This window comes from Bombina bombina, chromosome 1, assembly GCF_027579735.1.
Source record: "Bombina bombina isolate aBomBom1 chromosome 1, aBomBom1.pri, whole genome shotgun sequence".
Taxonomy (NCBI): domain Eukaryota; kingdom Metazoa; phylum Chordata; class Amphibia; order Anura; family Bombinatoridae; genus Bombina; species Bombina bombina.
The window spans coordinates 709,607,763-709,630,722 of NC_069499.1; the positions used below are offsets into that span (position 1 = coordinate 709,607,763).

General features: G+C 41.3%; 1 protein-coding gene across 1 annotated transcript in view; it reads right to left on the bottom strand.

Annotated features, from left to right (window-relative positions):
- The window catches only part of ATRX (ATRX chromatin remodeler), a 783,199-nt gene that overhangs the window by 681,118 nt on the left and 79,121 nt on the right, over positions 1-22,960 (bottom strand). The window contains exon 7 of the mRNA XM_053714433.1: positions 1,136-1,273. Within this exon, the coding sequence (XP_053570408.1) occupies positions 1,136-1,273 (138 nt within the window). The remainder of the gene's footprint in view (positions 1-1,135; positions 1,274-22,960) is intronic.

A 22,960-nucleotide genomic window follows, 5' to 3' on the forward strand; every position in this document is an offset into this window, starting at 1 on the left:
GAATGGGAAAAAATGCCAAAGAACAAGCTTCTAGCAACCAGAAGCAATGAAAAATGAGACTTAAATAATGTGGAGACAAAAGCGACGCCCATATTTTTGTTAGCGCCAAAAAAAGACGCCCACATTATTTGGCGCCTAAATGCTTTTGGCGCCAAAAATGACGCCACATCCGTAACGCCGACATTTTTGGCGCAAAAGAACGGCAAAAAATGACGCAACTTCCGGCGACACAAATGACGCCGGAAACAGAAAAGATTTTTTGCGCCAAAAAAGTCCGCGCCAAGAATGACGCAATAAAATGAAGCATTTTCAGCCCCCGCGAGCCTAACAGCCCACAGGGAAAAAGTCAATTTTTTAAGGTAAGAAAAATGATTGATTCAAATGCATTATCCCAAATATGAAACTGACTGTCTGAAAAAAAGGAATGTTGAACATTCTGAGTCAAGGCAAATAAACGTTTGAATACATATATTTAGAACTTTAAAAAATTAAAAGTGCCCAACCATAGCTTTAGAGTGTCACAGAAAATAAGACTTACTTACCCCAGGACACTCATCTACATGTTTGTAGAAAGCCAAACCAGTACTGAAACGAAAATCAGCAGAGGTAATGGTATATATATATATAGAGTATATCGTCGATCTGAAAAGGGAGGTAAGAGATGAATCTCTACGACCGATAACAGAGAACCTATGAAATAGACCCCGTAGAAGGAGATCATTGAATTCAAACAGGCAATACTCTCTTCACATCCCTCTGACATTCACTGCACGCTGAGAGGAAAACCGGGCTCCAACCTGCTGCGGAGTGCATATCAACGTAGAATCTAGCACAAACTTAGTTCACCACCTCCATAGGAGGCAAAGTTTGTAAAACTGATTTGTGGGTGTGGTCAGGGGTGTATTTATAGGCATTTTGAGGTTTGGGAAACTTTGCCCCTCCTGGTAGGAATGTATATCCCATACGTCACTAGCTCATGGACTCTTGCTAATTACATGAAAGAAAAGAAGAAAATGTATGGCCGAAATAGTGCAAACTAGTTGTGCCTCCAACGGTTACAGAAAAAACACGTGCAGGTCTCGTGGACTTACCATGAAAGAAATTAATTTATAAAGTAATTACAAATTTTGTTTACTTTCATAAGATGGTGAGAGTACACAAGCCCACACGTGCGGGATCCTATAACCAAGCCAGGAAGTCCAAGAGATCGAAATGAAATAAAGCAGGACCAGTAAATAGGCACTGTGGCCTGTTGAACTTGCCTTTTTAGAGGCTGCATAAAAAAGGGAACGTGTAAAAGTTGTAGAATTTGAGCAAACAAAAAAATGTATGTAAAGAGATAACCAAGTAGCTGCCTTGCAAATCTGTTTAAAAAAAAAAAGCTTCATTTCTAGAAGTCCAAGAGGTGGCAACTACTTTGGTAGATTGAGCAGTAAATGGTTTTTGTTCAGTTTGAGACTTTCCTGCTACTAGCCTTCTGTCCCTTGAGGGGACCTGAAAAGTGGACAAACAAAGATTTTTTTTTTAATTCTTTAGAGGATTGAATATACATCTTCAAGCCTAACCAACATCCAAATTTTGTAAGACCTCTTTATTTAGCAATTTTCGGAGCTAGACAGGGGAGACTAAAAATGTGCAAATTTATGTTTTCAGAAGAAAATCTGTTTATCCTGAGAAAAATCACAAGTTCGAGCAGAAAGTTTAGATACTCTCCTGGCTGAGGAAATAGTCAAGAGAAAGGACAGCCTTGCAAGACAACAACTGGATGTCCAGACCATGTATAGGTTCAAATGGCTGAGCCTCAAGAACCCATAAAACCAAGTTAAAGGGGCAGTAAACCAAGAAAATAATGTAATATAATTATCCACATAGTGCATAATTATATAACATTAGCTTAGCACCAGCTTTGTAAAGCAAAGGGATAGATAGATATTTTACAATAAAAACAGAACACCACTCCTACTGAGCGGGTCTGTTTACTTCACCTAAGTGCATCGCGGGCATGCTGTCTAGTCACAGCACGCCTGAATGCGCTACTAAACTCAATGTAGCTCGCTAATGCTCTGGTAGGACGGCTGCGATTAGACAGTGTGCCGCGATGTAGAGACAGGAGAGGTGTTCTGTTGTCGTTGCAAAATATTTTTCTAATCCTTTGCTTTACAAAGCTGGTGCTAAGCTAATGTTAAATAATTCTGCACTATGTGCAGAATTATAGAACATTTGCTAGGTTTACTGACCCTTTAATATTCCATGGAGGGGGAAGGAGAACTGATAATCTTATCCAGACCAAAGGCTTGAAAATCAGGAACATTCAAAATCATCTTTTGGAAGACAAAGTGCAGAAAAGGAACTGGCTGATAAATGTTATGCAGGATGGACTGGATAAGGGTATAAGAATTCCAGAAATTTTGAAATTGTTCCAATTCCTAGATGGTATCTGTATCCTCACTTTACGACGAACCACAGACTGCACCCCAACCCAGCAGGGTGGTGTCTGTGGTTATACCCCAATAAGACTGAGAAATTAGGCTTCCTGAATCAATAATTGGGGAGTCTGCCACTAAGTTAAAGAATGTCTGGTCTTAAAGTTGAGATATCTTCTGAGACAGATTGTTGTAATCTCCAATCAACTTATAACATTTGAAGAAACAAACATTCTACGTGGAATCTTTTTCTTTTTTTAAAAAAAAAAATGACAGCATCTGAAGCCACTACCGTAAGACCAAATAATTCAATGCATTGAAACAGTGAAGTAAGGACTTTGTTGAAGAAGAGCACAGGGCTTCTGTGAGCATCTAAGAGTCTAATTGCTAGAGTCTAGAATGAAAGAAACTATGTTTTGTGGTAGTAGAGAGCTTAATTTTCCCACCATGGAAAAAAAGGAACTGAAGAGCTGTGTTCTATGTACCTGAGCCATCTGAAAAGAAGAAGTAGCCTGCACCAGAATGTCATCTAGTTAAGGATTTACTGCCATGCCCTGAACGCTCAATATGACAAAAGAGCGCTGAGAATCTTTGAGAAGATTCTTTGTGCCGTTACCAGACCAAATGGGAGTGGAACGTATTAATATTGCTTGTTTTGAAAGGCAACTGAAGAATTTGCATGATACTTATGAATAGGGATTGGCAAAGTCTATAGTAGACATAATGATGATCCATTGTGAAAAGTCTAAATTTGTTCAGAGTTTTGAGACCCAAGACTGGACTACAAGCCCTGGCTTTCTTGGAACAATGAAACATTTGAATAGAACCCCAGAATCTGTTCCTCCAAGGAGACTGGAGTAACCCCTCATTGCTTTTAGGTCTGTTACACATTCCTGGCATTTAAAAGCTCTTTAATTAGCAGGAATCTAAGCTTAGAAGCCAGCCTATTTTTGGTTCAGAACCCTGGGTAGAGCTTGCCGATTGGTGGCTACATTTAGTGTTACCCAGGTGCTAAACAAAAAACTAATCGTATGCTTAGCTGATAATTTATTTTTTTTCTTTCTAGATATGGAAACGTCATTCAAATTGGAAGTGGGAATATCACTCCTGGACAGCAGGAGGAGGCAAAGAGCACCACAGCAAAGCTGTTTAGTGTCACTCCCCTACCCATAATCCCCAGTAATTTAACCGAAGGGAAATGGAAAAGGAATAACACAAAGGTGTAGAGGTGCCTGAGGTTTAGTACAAAATAACTGCCTTAATAAAGTGTGGGGTCATGGACTCTCCATATCCGAAAAGAAAGAAATTTATCAGGTAACATACATTTTGTTTTCTTTCCTAAGTTATGGAGGGTCCACGACGTCATTCAATTACTAGTGGGAACCAATACCCAAGCTTGACTACACAGAATGAACAGGGAGGGAGAACAAGAAAGGTAGACCTAAACAGAAGGCACTACCGCTTGAAGAACCTCTTTCCCAAAAGAGGCCTTAGCTGAGGCAAATGTATCAAATTTGGAACAAGTATTTAGAGTGGACCAAGTTGCAACCTTGCAAATTTGTTCCACAGAAACTTCATTTTTGAAAGCCCAAGAATAGGAGACCGCCCTAGTGGATCTAGCTGTAATTCTATGAGGAGGCTGCTGTCCAGCAGTCTCATAAGCAAAACGGAACATACTTCTTAACCAGAGGGAAAGAAGTAGCAGTAGCCCTCTGACCCTTACGCTTTCCTGAGAAACAATCAAACAGGGCAGAAGACTGGCGAATATCCTTAGTTGCCTGTAGGTAGAATTTTAGAGCACACAAACATCCAAGAAGTGCAAGAGATGTTCTTTATGAGAAGGATTGGGACACAGAACAAACAACAATTTCCTGCTTAATACTTCTAGCCGAAATCACTTAAGAAACCCCAAATTAGTATGAAGACCCAACTTATCCGCATGAAAGATAAGGCGAATCACACTGCAAAGCAGAAGAGATAGCAATAAGAAACAAAACCTTCCAAGATAGCAACTAAATATCTATGGAATGCATTGGCTCAAACAGAGCCTGCTGCAAAACTTTAAGAACAAGATTAATGCTCCATTCAGGAGCAACAGGTTTAAACACAGGCCTGATTCTGACCAGGGCCTGACAAAAAGATTGAACAACTGGCACATCCTCTAGTTGCTTGTTGAACAAAATAGATAACGCAGAAATCTGACCTTTCAGAAAACTGACTGACAACCCTTTCTCCAGACCTTCCTGGAAAAAAAGACAACATTCAAAGAAACCTGACCCTACTCCAAGAGTAGCCCTTAGATTCACATCAATAAAAAGGTATTTACACCATAGCTTATAGTAAATTTTTCGAGTAACAGGCTTGCGAGCCTGGATTGTGGTCTCAATGACAGACTCAGAAAAACAGAATTTAAGTAAGAACTTACCTGATAAATTCATTTTTCATATTGGCAAGAGTCCATGAGCTAGTGACATATGGGATATACAATCCTACTAGGAGGGGCAAAGTTTCCCAAACCTCACAATGCCTATAAATACACCCCTCACCACACCCACAATACAGATTTAACAAATAGCCAAGTAGTTGGGTGATAAAGAAAGGCGTAAAAAGCGTCAAAGGAATATGGAAATAATTGTGCTTTATACAAAAAATCATAACCACCATAAAAAGGGTGGGTCTCATGGACTCTTGCCAATATGAAAGAAATTAATATATCAGGTAAGTTCTAACAAATTATGTTATTTTTCATGTAATTGGCAAGAGTCCATGAGCTAGTGATGTATGGGATAGTAATACCCAAGATGTGGAACTCCACAGAAGAGTCACTAGAGAGGGAGGGATAAAATAATAACAGCCATTTTCCACTGAAAAAAATTAATCCACAACCCAAAAACATAATTTATGTAAGAACTTACCTGATAAATTCATTTCTTTCATATTAGCAAGAGTCCATGAGCTAGTGACATATGGGATATACATTCCTACCAGGAGGGGCAAAGTTTCCCAAACCTCAAAATGCCTATAAATACACCCCTCACCACACCCACAATTCAGTTTAACGAATAGCCAAGAAGTGGGGTGATAAAAAAGTGCGAAAGCATAAAATAAGGAATTTGAATAATTGTGCTTTATACAAAAATCATAACCACCACAAAAAAGGGGTGGGCCTCATGGACTCTTGCTAATATGAAAGAAATGAATTTATCAGGTAAGTTCTTACATAAATTATGTTTTCTTTTATGTAATTAGCAAGAGTCCATGAGCTAGTGACGTATGGGATAATGACTACCCAAGATGTGGATCTTTCCACGCAAGAGTCACTAGAGAGGGAGGGATAAAATAAAGACAGCCAATTCCTGCTGAAAATAATCCACACCCAAAATAAAGTTTAATGAAAACATAAGCAGAAGATTCAAACTGAAACCGCTGCCTGAAGTACTTTTCTACCAAAAACTGCTTCAGAAGAAGAAAATACATCAAAATGGTAGAATTTAGTAAAAGTATGCAAAGAGGACCAAGTTGCTGCTTTGCAAATCTGATCAATCGAAGCTTCATTCCTAAACGCCCAGGAAGTAGAAACTGACCTAGTAGAATGAGCTGTAATCCTTTGAGGCGGAATTTTACCCGACTCAACATAGGCAAGATGAATTAAAGATTTCAACAAAGATGCCAAAGAAATGGCAGAAGCTTTCTGGCCTTTTCTAGAACCGGAAAAGATAACAAATAAACTAGAAGTCTTTCGGAAGTAGCTTCAACATAATATTTCAAAGCTCTAACAACATCCAAAGAATGTAACGTTTTCTCCTTAGAATTCTTAGGATTAGGACATAATGAAGGAACCACAATTCCTCTACTAATGTTGTTGGAATTCACAACTTTAGGAAAAAATTCAAAAGAAGTTCGCAACACTGCCTTATCCTGATGAAAAATCAGAAAAGGAGACTCACAAGAAAGAGCAGATAATTCAGAAATTCTTCTGGCAGAAGAGATGGCCAAAAGGAACAAAACTTTCCAAGAAAGTAATTTAATGTCCAATGAATGCATAGGTTTAAACGGAGGAGCTTGAAGAGCCCCTAGAACCAAATTCAAACTCCAAGGAGGAGAAATTGACTTAATGACAGGTTTTATACGAACCAAAGCTTGTACAAAACAATGAATATCAGGAAGATTAGCAATCTTTCTGTGAAAAAGAACAGAAAGAGCAGAGATTTGTCCTTTCAAGGAACTTGCGGACAAACCTTTATCTAAACCATCCTGAAGAAACTGTAAAATTCTTGGAATTCTAAAAGAATGCCAAGAAAAATGATGAGAAAGACACCAAGAAATATAAGTCTTCCAGACTCTATAATATATCTCTCTGGATACAGATTTACGAGCCTGTAACATAGTATTAATCACAGAGTCAGAGAAACCTCTTTGACTAAGAATCAAGCGTTCAATCTCCATACCTTTAAATTTAAGGATTTGAGATCCTGATGGAAAAAACATAATTTATGCTTACCTGATAAATTCCTTTCTTCTGTTGTGTGATCAGTCCACGGGTCATCATTACTTCTGGGATATAACTCCTCCCCAACAGGAAATGCAAGAGGATTCACCCAGCAGAGCTGCATATAGCTCCTCCCCTCTACGTCAGTCCCAGTCATTCGACCAAGAATCAACGAGAAAGGAGTAACCAAGGGTGAAGTGGTGACTGGAGTATAATTTAAAAGATATTTACCTGCCTTAAAACAGGGCGGGCCGTGGACTGATCACACAACAGAAGAAAGGAATTTATCAGGTAAGCATAAATTATGTTTTCTTCTGTTATGTGTGATCAGTCCACGGGTCATCATTACTTCTGGGATACCAATACCAAAGCAAAAGTACACGGATGACGGGAGGGATAGGCAGGCTCATTATATAGAAGGAACCACTGCCTGAAGAACCTTTCTCCCAAAAATAGCCTCCGAAGAAGCAAAAGTGTCAAATTTGTAAAATTTGGAAAAAGTATGAAGCGAAGACCAAGTTGCAGCCTTGCAAATCTGTTCAACAGAGGCCTCATTCTTAAAGGCCCAAGTGGAAGCCACAGCTCTAGTGGAGTGAGCTGTAATTCTTTCAGGAGGCTGCTGACCAGCAGTCTCATAGGCTAAACGTATTATGCTACGAAGCCAAAAAGAGAGAGAGGTAGCAGAAGCTTTTTGACCTCTCCTCTGTCCAGAATAAACGACAAACAGGGAAGAAGTTTGGCGAAAATCTTTAGTTGCCTGCAAGTAGAACTTGAGGGCACGAACTACATCCAGATTGTGTAGAAGACGTTCCTTCTTTGAAGAAGGATTTGGACACAAGGATGGAACAACAATCTCTTGATTGATATTCCTGTTAGTGACCACCTTAGGTAAGAACCCAGGTTTAGTACGCAGAACTACCTTGTCTGAGTGAAAAATCAGATAAGGAGAATCACAATGTAAGGCTGATAACTCAGAGACTCTTCGAGCCGAGGAAATAGCCATTAAAAACAGAACTTTCCAAGATAACAATTTTATATCAATGGAATGAAGGGGTTCAAATGGAACACCCTGTAAAACGTTAAGAACTAAGTTTAAACTCCATGGCGGAGCAACAGCTTTAAACACAGGCTTGATCCTAGCTAAAGCCTGACAAAAAGCCTGGACGTCTGGATTTTCTGACAGACGCCTGTGTAACAAGATGGACAGAGCTGAAATCTGTCCCTTTAATGAACTAGCTGATAAACCCTTTTCTAATCCTTCTTGTAGAAAAGACAATATCCTAGAGATCCTAACCTTACTCCAGGAGTAATGTTTGGATTCGCACCAGTATAGGTATTTACGCCATATTTTATGGTAAATCTTTCTGGTAACAGGCTTCCTAGCCTGTATCAGGGTATCAATAACCGACTCAGAAAAACCACGTTTTGATAAAATCAAACGTTCAATTTCCAAGCAGTCAGCTTCAGAGAAGTTAGATTTTGATGTTTGAATGGACCCTGTATCAGAAGGTCCTGTCTTAGAGGTAGAGACCAAGGCGGACAGGATGACATGTCCACTAGATCTGCATACCAAGTCCTGCGTGGCCATGCAGGCGCTATTAGAATCACTGATGCTCTCTCCTGCTTGATTTTGGCAATCAATCGAGGAAGCAGCGGAAAGGGTGGAAACACATAAGCCATCCCGAAGTTCCAAGGTGCTGTCAAAGCATCTATCAGAACCGCTCCCGGATCCCTGGATCTGGACCCGTAGCGAGGAAGTTTGGCGTTCTGGCGAGACGCCATGAGATCTATCTCTGGTTTGCCCCAACGTCGAAGTATTTGGGCAAAGACCTCCGGATGAAGTTCCCACTCCCCCGGATGAAAAGTCTGGCGACTCAAGAAATCCGCCTCCCAGTTCTCCACTCCCGGGATGTGGATTGCTGACAGGTGGCAAGAGTGAGACTCTGCCCAGCGAATTATCTTTGATACTTCCACCATTGCTAGGGAGCTTCTTGTCCCTCCCTGATGGTTGATGTAAGCTACAGTCGTGATGTTGTCCGACTGAAACCTGATGAACCCCCGAGTTGTTAATTGGGGCCAAGCTAGAAGGGCATTGAGAACTGCCCTCAATTCCAGAATGTTTATTGGAAGGAGACTCTCCTCCTGATTCCATAGTCCCTGAGCCTTCAGAGAATTCCAGACAGCGCCCCAACCTAGTAGGCTGGCGTCTGTTGTTACAATTGTCCAGTCTGGCCTGCTGAATGGCATCCCCCTGGACAGGTGTGGCCGATGAAGCCACCATAGAAGAGAATTTCTGGTCTCTTGATTCAGATTCAGAGTAGGGGACAAATCTGAGTAATCCCCATTCCACTGACTTAGCATGCATAATTGCAGAGGTCTGAGGTGTAGGCGTGCAAAAGGTACTATGTCCATTGCCGCTACCATTAAGCCGATCACCTCCATGCATTGAGCTACTGACGGGTGTTGAATGGAATGAAGGACACGGCATGCATTTTGAAGCTTTGTTAACCTGTCCTCTGTCAGGTAAATCTTCATTTCTACAGAATCTATAAGAGTCCCCAAGAATGGAACTCTTGTGAGAGGAAAAAGAGAACTCTTCTTTTCGTTCACTTTCCATCCATGCGACCTTAGAAATGCCAGAACTAACTCTGTATGAGACTTGGCAGTTTGAAAGCTTGAAGCTTGTATTAGAATGTCGTCTAGGTATGGAGCTACCGAAATCCCTCGCGGTCTTAGTACCGCCAGAAGGGCACCCAGAACCTTTGTGAAGATTCTTGGAGCCGTAGCCAATCCGAATGGAAGAGCTACAAACTGGTAGTGCCTGTCTAAGAAGGCAAACCTTAGATACCGGTGATGATCTTTGTGGATCGGTATGTGAAGGTAAGCATCCTTTAAATCCACTGTGGTCATGTACTGACCCTCTTGGATCATGGGTAAGATTGTCCGAATAGTTTCCATTTTGAACGATGGAACTCTTAGGAATTTGTTTAGAATCTTTAAATCTAAGATTGGCCTGAAAGTTCCCTCTTTTTTGGGAACCACAAACAGGTTTGAGTAGAACCCTTGTCCTTGTTCCGACCGCGGAACCGGATGGATCACTCCCATTATTAACAGATCCTGTACGCAGCGTAGAAACGCTTCTTTCTTTATCTGGTTTGTTGACAACCTTGACAGATGAAATCTCCCTCTTGGGGGAGATAATTTGAAGTCTAGAAGGTATCCCTGAGATATGATCTCTAGTGCCCAGGGATCCTGAACATCTCTTGCCCAGGCCTGGGCGAAGAGAGAGAGTCTGCCCCCCACTAGATCCGGTCCCGGATCGGGGGCTCTCGGTTCATGCTGTCTTTGGGGCAGCAGCAGGTTTCCTGGCCTGCTTGCTCTTGTTCCAGGACTGGTTAGGCTTCCAGCCTTGCCTGTAACGAGCAACAGCTCCTTCCTGTTTTGGTGCAGTGGAGGTTGATGCTGCTCCTGTTTTAAAGTTCCGAAAGGGACGAAAATTAGACTGTCTAGCCTTAGCTTTGGCTTTGTCTTGAGGTAGGGCGTGGCCCTTACCTCCTGTAATGTCAGCGATAATCTCTTTCAAACCGGGCCCAAATAAAGACTGCCCCTTGAAAGGTATATTAAGTAATTTGGACTTAGAAGTAACATCAGCTGACCAGGATTTTAGCCACAGCGCCCTACGTGCCTGTATGGCGAATCCTGAGTTTTTAGCCGTAAGTTTGGTTAAATGTACTACGGCCTCCGAAATGAAGGAATTAGCTAGTTTAAGGACTCTAAGCCTGTCCGTAATGTCGTCTAGCGTAGATGAACTAAGGTTCTCTTCAAGCGACTCAATCCAAAATGCTGCCGCAGCCGTAATCGGCGCGATACATGCAAGGGGTTGTAATATAAAACCTTGTTGAACAAACATTTTCTTAAGGTAACCCTCTAATTTTTTATCCATTGGATCTGAGAAAGCACAGCTATCCTCCACCGGGATAGTGGTACGCTTAGCTAAAGTAGAAACTGCTCCCTCCACCTTGGGGACCGTTTGCCATAAGTCCCGAGTGGTGGCGTCTATTGGAAACATCTTTCTAAATATTGGAGGGGGTGAGAACGGCACACCGGGTCTATCCCACTCCTTAGTAACAATTTCAGTTAGTCTCTTAGGTATAGGAAAAACGTCAGTACTCGCCGGTACCGCAAAGTATTTATCCAACCTACACAGTTTCTCTGGTATTGCAACGGTGTTACAATCGTTGAGAGCTGCTAAGACCTCCCCTAGTAATACACGGAGGTTCTCCAATTTAAATTTAAAATTTGAAATATCTGAGTCCAATCTGTTTGGATCAGAACCGTCACCAACAGAATGAAGCTCTCCGTCCTCATGCTCTGCGAGCTGTGACGCAGTATCAGACATGGCCCTAGCATTGTCAGCGCACTCTGTTCTCACCCCAGAGTGATCACGCTTGCCTCTTAGTTCTGGTAATTTAGACAAAACTTCAGTCATAACAGTAGCCATATCTTGTAATGTTATCTGTAATGGCCGCCCAGATGTACTAGGCGCCAAAATATCACGCACCTCCCGGGCGGGAGATGCAGGTACTGCCGCGTGAGGCGAGTTAGTCGGCATAACTCTCCCCTCGCTGTTTGGTGAAATTTGTTCACATTGTACAGATTGACTTTTATTTAAAGTAGCATCAATACAGTTAGTACATAAATTTCTATTGGGCTCCACCTTGGCATTGGAACAAATGACACAGATATCTTCCTCTGAGTCAGACATGTTTAACACACTAGCAAAAAACTTACAACTTGGTTATAATCTTTTTTAGCAAAAAACGTACTGTGCCTCAAAGAGGTACTAACGATTAAATGACAGTTGAAATAGTGAACTGAAAAACAGTTATCGCATCAAACTTTAAAACAACAAAACTTTTAGCAAAGGTTTGTTCCCATTAGTAAAATAACAATAATTAAATTTGACATAAAAAATACAAAGCAACGTTTTTATTCACAGTCACTATAAGAATTCTCACAGCTCTGCTGAGAGAATTTACCTCCCTTCAAAGAAGTTTGAAGACCCCTGAGATCTATCAGAGATGAACCGGATCATGCAGGAAATATAAAAGTAACTGACTGGTATTTTTTGATGCGTAGCAAAGAGCGCCAAAAACGGCCCCTCCCTCTCCCACACAGCAGTGAAGAGAAACGAAACTGTCACAATTAAAGCAAAAAAACTGCCAAGTGGAAAATAATGCCCAAATATTTATTCACACAGTACCTCAGCAATGTAAACGATTCTACATTCCAGCAAAAACGTTTAACATGATAAATAGTTATTAAAAAGGATTAGTGACCTTTAACAGAGTAGTTCCGGTGAAATACCATCCCCAGAATACTGAAGTGTATACATACATGTCATTTTAACGGTATGGCAGGATTTTCTCATCAATTCCATTCAGAAAATAAAAACTGCTACATACCTCAATGCAGATTCATCTGCCCGCTGTCCCCTGATCTGAAGCCTTTACCTCCCTCAGATGGCCGAGAACAGCAATATGATCTTAACTACTCCGGTTAAAATCATAGTAAAAAACTCTGACAGATTCTTCCTCAAACTCTGCCAGAGAAGTAATAACACGCTCCGGTGCTATTTTAAAATAACAAACTTTTGATTGAAGTCATAAAAACTAAGTATAATCACCATAGTCCTCTCACACATCCTATCTAGTCGTTGGGTGCAAGAGAATGACTGGGACTGACGTAGAGGGGAGGAGCTATATGCAGCTCTGCTGGGTGAATCCTCTTGCATTTCCTGTTGGGGAGGAGTTATATCCCAGAAGTAATGATGACCCGTGGACTGATCACACATAACAGAAGAAAAGGACCTTGCGACAGAAGGTCTGGTCGTAGCGGAAGAGTCCACGGATGGCAAGAGGCCATCCGGACAAGATCCGCATACCAAAACCTGTGAGGCCATGCCGGAGCTACCAGCAGAACAAACGAGCATTCCTTCAGAATCTTGGAGATTACTCTTGGAAGAAGAACTAGAGGCGGAAAGATATAGGCAGGATGATACTTCCAAGGAAGTGACAATGCATCCACTGCTTCCGCTTGAGGATCCCTGGATCTGGACAGATACCTGGGAAGTTTCTTGTTTAGATGAGAGGCCATCAGATCTATTTCTGGAAGTCCCCACATTTGAACAATCTGAAGAAATACCTCTGGGTGAAGAGACCATTCGCCCGGATGTAACGTTTGGCGACTGAGATAATCCGCTTCCCAATTGTCTATACCTGAGATATGAACCGCAGAGATTAGACAGGAGCTGGATTCCGCCCAAACCAGAATTCGAGATACTTCTTTCATAGCCAGAGGACTGAGAGTCCCCCCTTGATGATTGATGTATGCCACAGTTGTGACATTGTCTGTCTGAAAACAAATGAACGATTCTCTCTTCAGAAGAGGCCAAGACTGAAGAGCTCTGAAAATTGCACGGAGTTCCAAAATATTGATCGGTAATCTCACCTCCTGAGATTCCCAAACTCCTTGTGCCGTCAGAGATCCCCACACAGCTCCCCAAACTGTGAGACTTGCATCTGTAGAAATTACAGTCCAGGTCGGAAGCACAAAAGAAGCCCCCTGAATTAAACGATGGTGATCTGTCCACCACGTTAGAGCGTGTCGTACAATCGGTTTTAAAGATATTAATTGAGATATCTTTGTGTAATCCCTGCACCATTGATTCAGCATACAGAGCTGAAGAAGTCGCATGTGAAAACGAGCAAAGGGGATCGCGTCCGATGCAGCAGTCATAAGACCTAGAATTTCCATGAAGAAGGCTACCGAAGGGAATGATTGTGACTGAAGGTTTCGACAAGCTGAAATCAATTTTAGACGTCTCTTGTCTGTTAAAGACAGAGTCATGGACACTGAATCTATCTGGAAACCCAGAAAAGTTACCCTTGTCTGAGGAATCAATGAACTTTTTGGTAAATTGATCCTCCAACCATGATCTTGAAGAAACAACACAAATCGATTCGTATGAGATTCTGCTAAATGTAAAGACTGAGCAAGTACCAAGATATCGTCCAAATAAGGAAATACCACAATACCCTGTTCTCTGATTACAGATAGTAGGGCACCGAGAACTTTTGTAAAAATTCTTGGAGCTGTAGCTAGGCCAAACGGCAGAGCCACAAACTGGTAATGCTTGTCCAGAAAAGAGAATCTCAGGAACTGATAATGATCTGGATGAATCGGAATATGCAGATAAGCATCCTGTAAATCTATTGTGGACATATAATGCCCTTGCTGAACAAAAGGCAAGATAGTCCTTACAGTTACCATTTTGAACGTTGGTATCCTTACATAACGATTCAATATTTTTAGATCCAGAACTGGTCTGAAGGAATTCTCCTTCTTTGGTACAATGAAGAGATTTGAATAAAACCCCATCCCCTGTTCCAGAACTGGAACTGGCATAATTACTCCAGCCAACTCTAGATCTGAAACACAATTCAGAAATGCTTGAGCTTTCACTGGATTTACTGGGACACGGGAAAGAAAAAATCTCTTTGCAGGAGGTCTCATCTTGAAACCAATTCTGTACCATTCTGAAACAAAGTTCTGAATCCAAAGATTGTGAACAGAATTGATCCAAATTTCTTTGAAAAAACGTAACCTGCCCCCTACCAGCTGAGCTGGAATGAGGGCCGCACCTTCATGTGGACTTAGAAGCAGGCTTTGCCTTTCTAGAAGGCTTGGATTTATTCCAGACTGGAGATGGTTTCCAAACTGAAACCGCTCCTGAGGATGAAGGATCAGGCTTTTGTTCTTTGTTGAAACGAAAAGAACGAAAACGATTATTAGCCCTGTTTTTACCCTTAGATTTTTTATCCTGTGGTAAAAAAGTTCCTTTCCCACCAGTAACAGTTGAGATAATGGAATCCAACTGAGAACCAAATAATTTGTTACCCTGGAAAGAAATGGAAAGTAGAGTTGATTTAGAAGCCATATCAGCATTCCAAGTTTTAAGCCATAAAGCTCTTCTAGCTAAAATAGCTAGAGACATAAACCTGACAACTCTGATAATATCAAAAATGGCATCACAGATAAAATTATTAGCATGCTGAAGAAGAATAATAATATGAGAATCATGATCTGTTACTTGTTGCGCTAAAGTCTCCAACAAAAAAGTTGAAGCTGCAGCAACATCAGCCAAAGATATAGCAGGTCTAAGAAGATTACCTGAACACAGATAAGCTTTTCTTAGAAAGGATTCAATTTTCCTATCTAAAGGATCTTTAAACGAAGTACCATCTGACGTAGGAATAGTAGTACGTTTAGCAAGGGTAGAAATAGCCCCATCAACTTTAGGGATTTTGTCCCAAAATTCTAATCTGTCAGACGGCACAGGATATAATTGCTTAAAACGTTTAGAAGGAGTAAATGAATTACCCAATTTATCCCATTCTCTGGAAATTACTTCAGAAATAGCATTAGGAACAGGAAAAACTTCTGGAATAACCACAGGAGATTTAAATACCTTATCTAAACGTTTAGAATTAGTATCAAGAGGACCAGAATCCTCCATTTCTAAAGCAATTAGTACTTCTTTAAGTAAAGAACGAATAAATTCCATTTTAAATAAATATGAAGATTTATCAGCATCAATCTCTGAGACAGAATCCTCTGAACCAGAAGAGTCATCAGAATGATGATGTTCATTTAAAAATTCATCTGTAGAGAGAGAAGTTTTAAAAGATTTTTTATGTTTACTAGAAGGAGAAATAACAGACATAGCCTTCTTGATGGATTCAGAAACAAAATCTCTTATGTTATCAGGAACATTCTGCACCTTAGATGTTGAGGGAACTGCAACAGGCAATGGTACTGCTTTAACAAGTTTGTCATGACAATTAATACAAACAACAGCCGGAGGAATAGCTACCAAAAGTTTACAGCAGATACACTTAGCTTTGGTAGTTCCAGCACTAGACAGCGATTTTCCTGAAGTATCTTCTGACTCAGATGCAACGTGAGACATCTTGCAATATGTAAGAGAAAAAACAACATATAAAGCAAAATTGATCAAATTCCTTAAATGACAGTTTCAGGAATGGGAAAAAATGCCAATAAACAAGCTTCTAGTAACCAGAAGCAAAGAAAAAATCAGACTGAAATAATGTGGAGACAAAAGCGACGCCCATATTTTTTGGCGCCAAATAATACGCCCACATTGTTTGGCGCCTAAATGCTTTTTGGCGCCAAAAATGATGCCACATCCGGAACGCCGACATTTTTGGCGCAAAAGGACGTCAAAAAAATGACGCAACTTCCGGCGACACGTATGACGCCGGAAACAGAAAAGATTTTTTGCGCCAAAAAGTCCGCGCCAAGAATGACGCAATAAAAAGGAAGCATTTTCAGCCCCCGCGAGCCTAACAGCCCACAGGGAAAAAAAGTCAAATTTTTAAGGTAAGAAAAAATGATTGATTCAAGCGCATTATCCCAAATATGAAACTGACTGTCTGAAAATAAGGAATGTTGAACATTCTGAGTCAAGGCAAATAAATGTTTGAATACATATATTTAGAACTTTATAAATAAAGTGCCCAACCATAGCTTAGAGTGTCACAGAAAATAAGATTTACTTACCCCAGGACACTCATCTACATGTTTGTAGAAAGCCAAACCAGTACTGAAACGAAAATCAGCAGAGGTAATGGTATATAAATAAGAGTATATCGTCGATCTGAAAAGGGAGGTAAGAGATGAATCTCTACGACCGATAACGGAGAACCTATGAAATAGACCCCGTAGAAGGAGATCACTGCATTCAAATAGGCAATACTCTCCTCACATCCCTCTGACATTCACTGCACGCTGAGAGGAAAACCGGGCTCCAACTTGCTGCGGAGCGCATATCAACGTAGAATCTAGCACAAACTTACTTCACCACCTCCATAGGAGGCAAAGTTTGTAAAACTGAATTGTGGGTGTGGTGAGGGGTGTATTTATAGGCATTTTGAGGTTTGGGAAACTCTGCCCCTCCTGGTAGGAATGTATATCCCATACGTCACTAGCTCATGGACTCTTGCTAATTACATGAAAGAAATATAAGTTTATTCTCATAAAGAAAAGAAAAAAAACTTAACATAAGCAGAGGAATCAAACTAAAACAGCTGCCTGAAAAACTTTTCTACCAAAAACTACTTCCGAAGAAGCAAATAAATACATTTACTAAATTCTACTGTTTTGATGTAAGACCAGGTTTCGGCTTTGCAAATCTGATCAACTGAAGCTTCATTCTTAAAAGCCCACGAAGTGGAGAATGATCTAGTAGAATGAGCTGTAATTCTGAGGCGGGGCCTGATCCGACTCCAAATAAGCCTGATGAATCAAAATTTTAACCAAGATGCCAAGGAAATGGCAGAAGCCTTCTGACCTTTCCTAGAACCAGAAAAGATGACAAATAGACTAGAAGTCTTCCTGAAATCTTTAGTAGCTTCAACATAATATTTCAAAGCTCTTACCACATCCAAAGAATGCAAGGATCTCTCCAAAGAATTCTTAGGATTAGGACACAAAGAAGGAACAACAATTTCTATATTAATGTTAGAATGCACAACCATAGGTAGAAATTTAAATAAAGTCCGCAAAACTGCCATATACTGATGGAAAATCAGAAGAGGAGATTCACAAGAAAGAGCAGATAATTTGGAAACTCTTCTAGCAGAAGAAATGGCCAAAAGGAACAACACTTTCCAAGAAAGTAGTTTAATGACCAAAGAATGCATAGGTTCAAACGGAGGAGCCTGTAAAGCCTCCAAAACCAAATTAAGACTCCAAGGAGGAGAGATTGATTTAATGACAGGCTTGATACGGACCAAAGCCTGTACCAAACAGTGAATATCAGGAAGCTTAGCAATCTTTCTGTGAAATAAAACAGAAAGAGCAGAGATTTGTCCCTTCAAGGAACTTGCAGACAAACCCTTATCCAAACCATCCTGAAGAAACTGTAAAATTCTAGGAATTCTAAAAGAATGCCAGGAGAATTTATGAGAAGAACACCATGAAATATAAGTCTTCCAAACTAGATAATAAATCTTCCTAGAATCAGTTTTACGAGCATGTAACATAGTATTAATCACTGAGTCAGAGAAACCTCTATAACTAAGCGTTCAATATCCATACCTTCAAATTTAATGATTTGAGATCCTGATGGAAAAAAAGGACCTTGAGACAGAAGGTCTGGCCTTAATGGAAGTGGCCAAGGTTCGCAACTGGACATCCGAACAAGATCCACATACCAGAACCTGTGAGGCCATGCTGGAGCTACCAGCAACACAAACGATTGTTCCATGATGATCTTGGAAATCACTCTTAGAAGAACCAGAGGCGGGAAGATATAAGCAGGTTGGTAACACCAAGGAACTGCTAACGCATCTACCGCTTCCGCCTGAGGATCCCTGGACCTGGAAAGGTACCTGGGTAGTTTGTTTAGATGGGAAGCCATCAGATCTATTTCTGGAAGACCCCACATCTGAACAATCTGAGAAAACACATCTAGATGGAGCGATCACTCCCCCGGATGTAAAGTCGGACGGCTGAGATAATCCGCTTCCCAATTGTCTATACCTGGGATATGAACTGCAGAAATTAGACAGGAGCTGGATTCCGTCCAAACAAGTATCCGAGACACTTCTTTCATAGCTTGGGGACTGAGTCCCACCCTGATGATTGACATATGCCACAGTTGTGATATTGTCTGTCTGAAAACAAAAAAGTAAATTTATGCTTACCTGATAAATTAATTTCTTCTATGGTACGACGAGTCCACGGATTCATCCTTTACTTGTGGGATATTATTCTCCTGCTAACAGGAAGTGGCAAAGAGCACCACAGCAGAGCTGTCCCTATAGCTCCTTCCTTAGCTCCACCCCCAGTCATTCGACCGAAGGTACAGGAAGAAAAAGGAGAAACTACAAGGTGCAGAGGTGACAAGTTAAAAATCAAAAAAATATAATCTGTCTTAAAATGACAGGGCGGGCCGTGGACTCGTCGTACCATAGAAGAAATTAATTTATCAGGTAAGAATACATTTCCTTTTCTTCTATAAGGTACGACGAGTCCACGGATTCATCCTTTACTTGTGGGATACAATAACAAAGCTACAGGACACGGATGAACGAGAGGGACAAGACAGATGGTTAAACAGAAGGCACCACTGCTTGAAGAACTTTTCTACCAAAAATAGCCTCTGAAGAAGCAAAAGTATCAAATTTGGAAAATTTGGAAAAGGTATGAAGCGAAGACCAAGTTGCAGCCTTACAAATCTGTTCAACAGAAGCATAATTTTTAAAAGTCCAAGTGGAAGCCACAGCTCTAGTAGAGTGACCTGTAATCCTTTCAGGAGGTTGCTGTCCAGCAGTCTCGTATGCCAAACGGATGATGCTTTTCAGCCAAAAAGAAAGAGGTAGCCGTAGCTTTTTGACCTCTACGTTTTCCAGGATAGACAACAAACAAAGAAGACGTTTGACGGAAATCTTTGGTTGCTTGCAAGTAAAACTTCAAAGCACGAACCACGTCCAAGTTGTGCAACAGACGCTCCTTCTTAGAGGAAGGATTAGGACACAGAAGGAACAACACTTTCCTGATTGATATTCCTATTAGGAACAACCTTAGGAAGGAATCCAGGTTTGGTACGCAAAACCACCTTATCAGCATGGAAAACAAGGTAAGGCGAGTCGCACTGCAATGCAGATAGTTCAGAAACTCTTCGAGCCGAAGAGATAGCAACTAAAAACAGAACTTTCCAAGATAGAAGCTTAATATCTATGGAATGCATAGGTTCAAACGGAACCCCTTGAAGAACTTTAAGAACTAAATTCAAAGTCCATGGCGGAGCAACAGGTTTAAACACAGGCTTGATTCTAACTAAAGCCTAACAGAACGACTGAACGTCTGGAATATCAGCCAGACGCTTGTGCAGTAAAATTGATAAAGCAGATATCTGTCCCTTTAAGGAACTAAGCTGATAGCCCTTTCTCCAATCCTTCTTGTAGAAAGGACAAAATCCTAGGAATCCTGATCTTACTCCATGAGTAGCCTTTGGATTCGCACCAATAAAGATATTTACGCCATATCTTATGATAAATTTTCCTAGTGACAGGCTTTCGAGCCTGAATCAAGGTATCTATGACCGACTCAGAGAAACCCCGCTTGGATAAAATCAAGCGTTCAATCTCAAAGCAGTCAGCCACAGAGAAACTTGAATCAGAAGGTCCTGTCTCAGTGGCAGAGTCCATGGTGGAAGAGATGACATGTCCACCAGGTCTGCATACCAAGTCCTGCGTGGCCACGCAGGTTCTATCAAAATCACCAAAGCTCTCTCCTGTTTGATTCTGGCAATCAAACAAGGAAGGAGAGGAAACGGTGGAAACACATAAGCCAGGTTGAACGACCAGGGTACTGCTAGAGCATCTATCAGTACTGCCTGAGGATCCCTTGACCTGGACCCGTAACAAGGAAGTTTGGCGTTTTGACTTTCTGGGTTTTTTACGTCCACCTTCCACCCGCGAGATCTTAGAAAAGCCAACACGATGTCCGTGTGACACTTGGCTAGTTGGTAAGTCGACGCCTGAATTAAGATATCGTCCAGATAAGGCACCACTGCTATGCCCCGCGGCCTTAGAACCGCCAGAAGGGACCCTAGCACCTTTGTGAAAACTCTGGGAGCTGTGGCCAACCCAAAGGGAAGAGCCACAAACTGGTAATGCTTGTCCAGAAAGGCGAACCTGAGGAACTGCTGATCTTTGTGGATGCGGATGTGTAGTAGATACGCATCCTTTAAAAAGGGACATTATACACATTTTTTCTTTGCATAAATGTTTTGTAGATGATCTACTTATATAGCCCATAAAGTTTTTTTAAAAATAAAATGTATAGTTTTGCTTATTTTTAAATAACATTGCTCTGAACTCCTAACCAAGCCCCAAAGTTTTATGTGAATACGGTCATCTACCTTCTCCAGCTTGCTGCTGTTTGTATAAAGGGTCTTTTCATATGCAAAAGAAGGGGGAGTGGGGAGTGTCTTATTTGCCACTTGCAGTGGGCTTTCCAGCTATCTTTTCAACAAAGCCAAACTGACAGCTTCTAAGTAAGTTTTTAAACAGTTTTATACTGGATTTTTATATCAGTATCTGTGCATCTTATTCTTTATAGTAGTGTCTATTACATGCAGTTATATGAAAATGAGTGTATACTGTCCCTTTAAGTCCACGGTGGTCATATATTGACCCTCCTGGATCATTGGTAAAATAGTCCGAATGGTCTCCATCTTGAAGGATGGGACTGAGGAATTTGTTTAGGATCTTGCAATCTAAAATTGCTCTGAAGGGTGCCTCTTTTTTGGGAACCACAAACAGATTGGAGTAGAACCCCTGCCCCTGTTCTGTTTTCGGAACTGGGCAGATCACTCCCATGGTATATAGGTCTTCTACACAGCGTAAGAACGCCTCTCTTTTTGTCTGGTTTGCAGACAATTGAGAAAGATGGAATCTCCCCCTTGGAGGAGAATCTTTGAAATCTAGAAGATACCCCTGGGTTACGATTTCTATAGCCCATGAGTCCTAAACGTCTCTTGCCCAAGCCTGAGCAAAGAGAAAGTCTGCCCCCTACTAGATCCGGTCCCGGATCGGGGGCTACCCCTTCATGCTGTCTTGGTGGCAGCAGCGGGCTTCTTGGCCTGTTTACCCTTGTTCCAAGTCTGGTTAGGTCTCCATACTGACTTGGATTGAGCAAAATTCCCCTCTTGCTTTGCAGTAGGGGAAGAGGTAGAGGGACCACCTTTGAATTTTCGAAAGGAACGAAAATTATTTTGTTTGGTCCTCATCTTATTTGTCTTATCCTGAGGAAGGGCATGGCCTTTGACTCCAGTGATGTCTGAAATGATCTCTTTCAGTTCAGGCCCGAATAGGATCTTACCCTTGAAAGGAATGGCTAAAAGCTTTAGCCAGTTGAAAAGCGGCATCTGTAATGAAAGAATTAGCTAGCTTGAGAGCCCTAATTCTATCCAGAATATCATCTAATGGGGTCTCAACCTGAAGAGCCTCTTTCAGAGCCTCGAACCAAAAAGCAGCTGCAGTAGTTACAGGAACAATGCACGCTATAGGTTGGAGAAAACCCTGATGAACAAATATTTTCTTTAGTAAACCCTCTAGTTTTTTATCCATAGGATCTTTGAAAGCACAACTGTCCTCAATAGGTATAGTTGTACGCTTAGCCAGGGTAGAAATGGCTCCCTCCACCTTAGGGACTGTCTGCCACGAGTCCCGCATGGTGTCTGATATGGGAAACATTTTCTTAAAAGTAGGAGGGGGAGCGAACAGAATACCTGGTCTATCCCACTCCTTAGTAACAATGTCTGAAATCCTCTTAGGGACCGGAAAAACATCAGTGTAGGCAGGAACCTCTAGGAATCTGTCCATTTGACACAATTTCTCTGGAACTACAATAGGGTAACAATCATCCAGAGTCGCTAAAACCTCCCTGAGCAATAAGCGGAGGTGTTCTAGTTTAAATTTAAAAGCCGTCATATCTGGGTCTGTCTGAGGGAACATCTTTCCTGAATCAGAAATTTCTCCCTCAGACAGCAAATCCCTCACCCTCAACTCAGAACATTGTGAGGGTACATCGGATATGGCTAATAAAGCGTCAGAGGGCTCAGCATTTGTTCTCACACCGGACCTACTGCGCTTCCCCTGCAACCCAGGCAGCTTAGATAAAACCTCTGTGAGGGTAGTATTCATAACTGCGGCCATATCTTGCAGGGTGAAAGAATTAGACGCACTAGAAGTACTTGGCGTTGCTTGTGCAAGCGTTAATGGTTGTGACACTTGGGGAGAATTAGATGGCATAACCTGATTCCCTTTTGACTGAGAATCATCCTGCGACATACTTTTAGTAGCTAAAAATATGTTCTTTGCAATTTATTGAACTTTCAGTGCATGAGGGACACATTCTAAGTGGGGGTTCCACAATGACTTCTAAACATATTGAA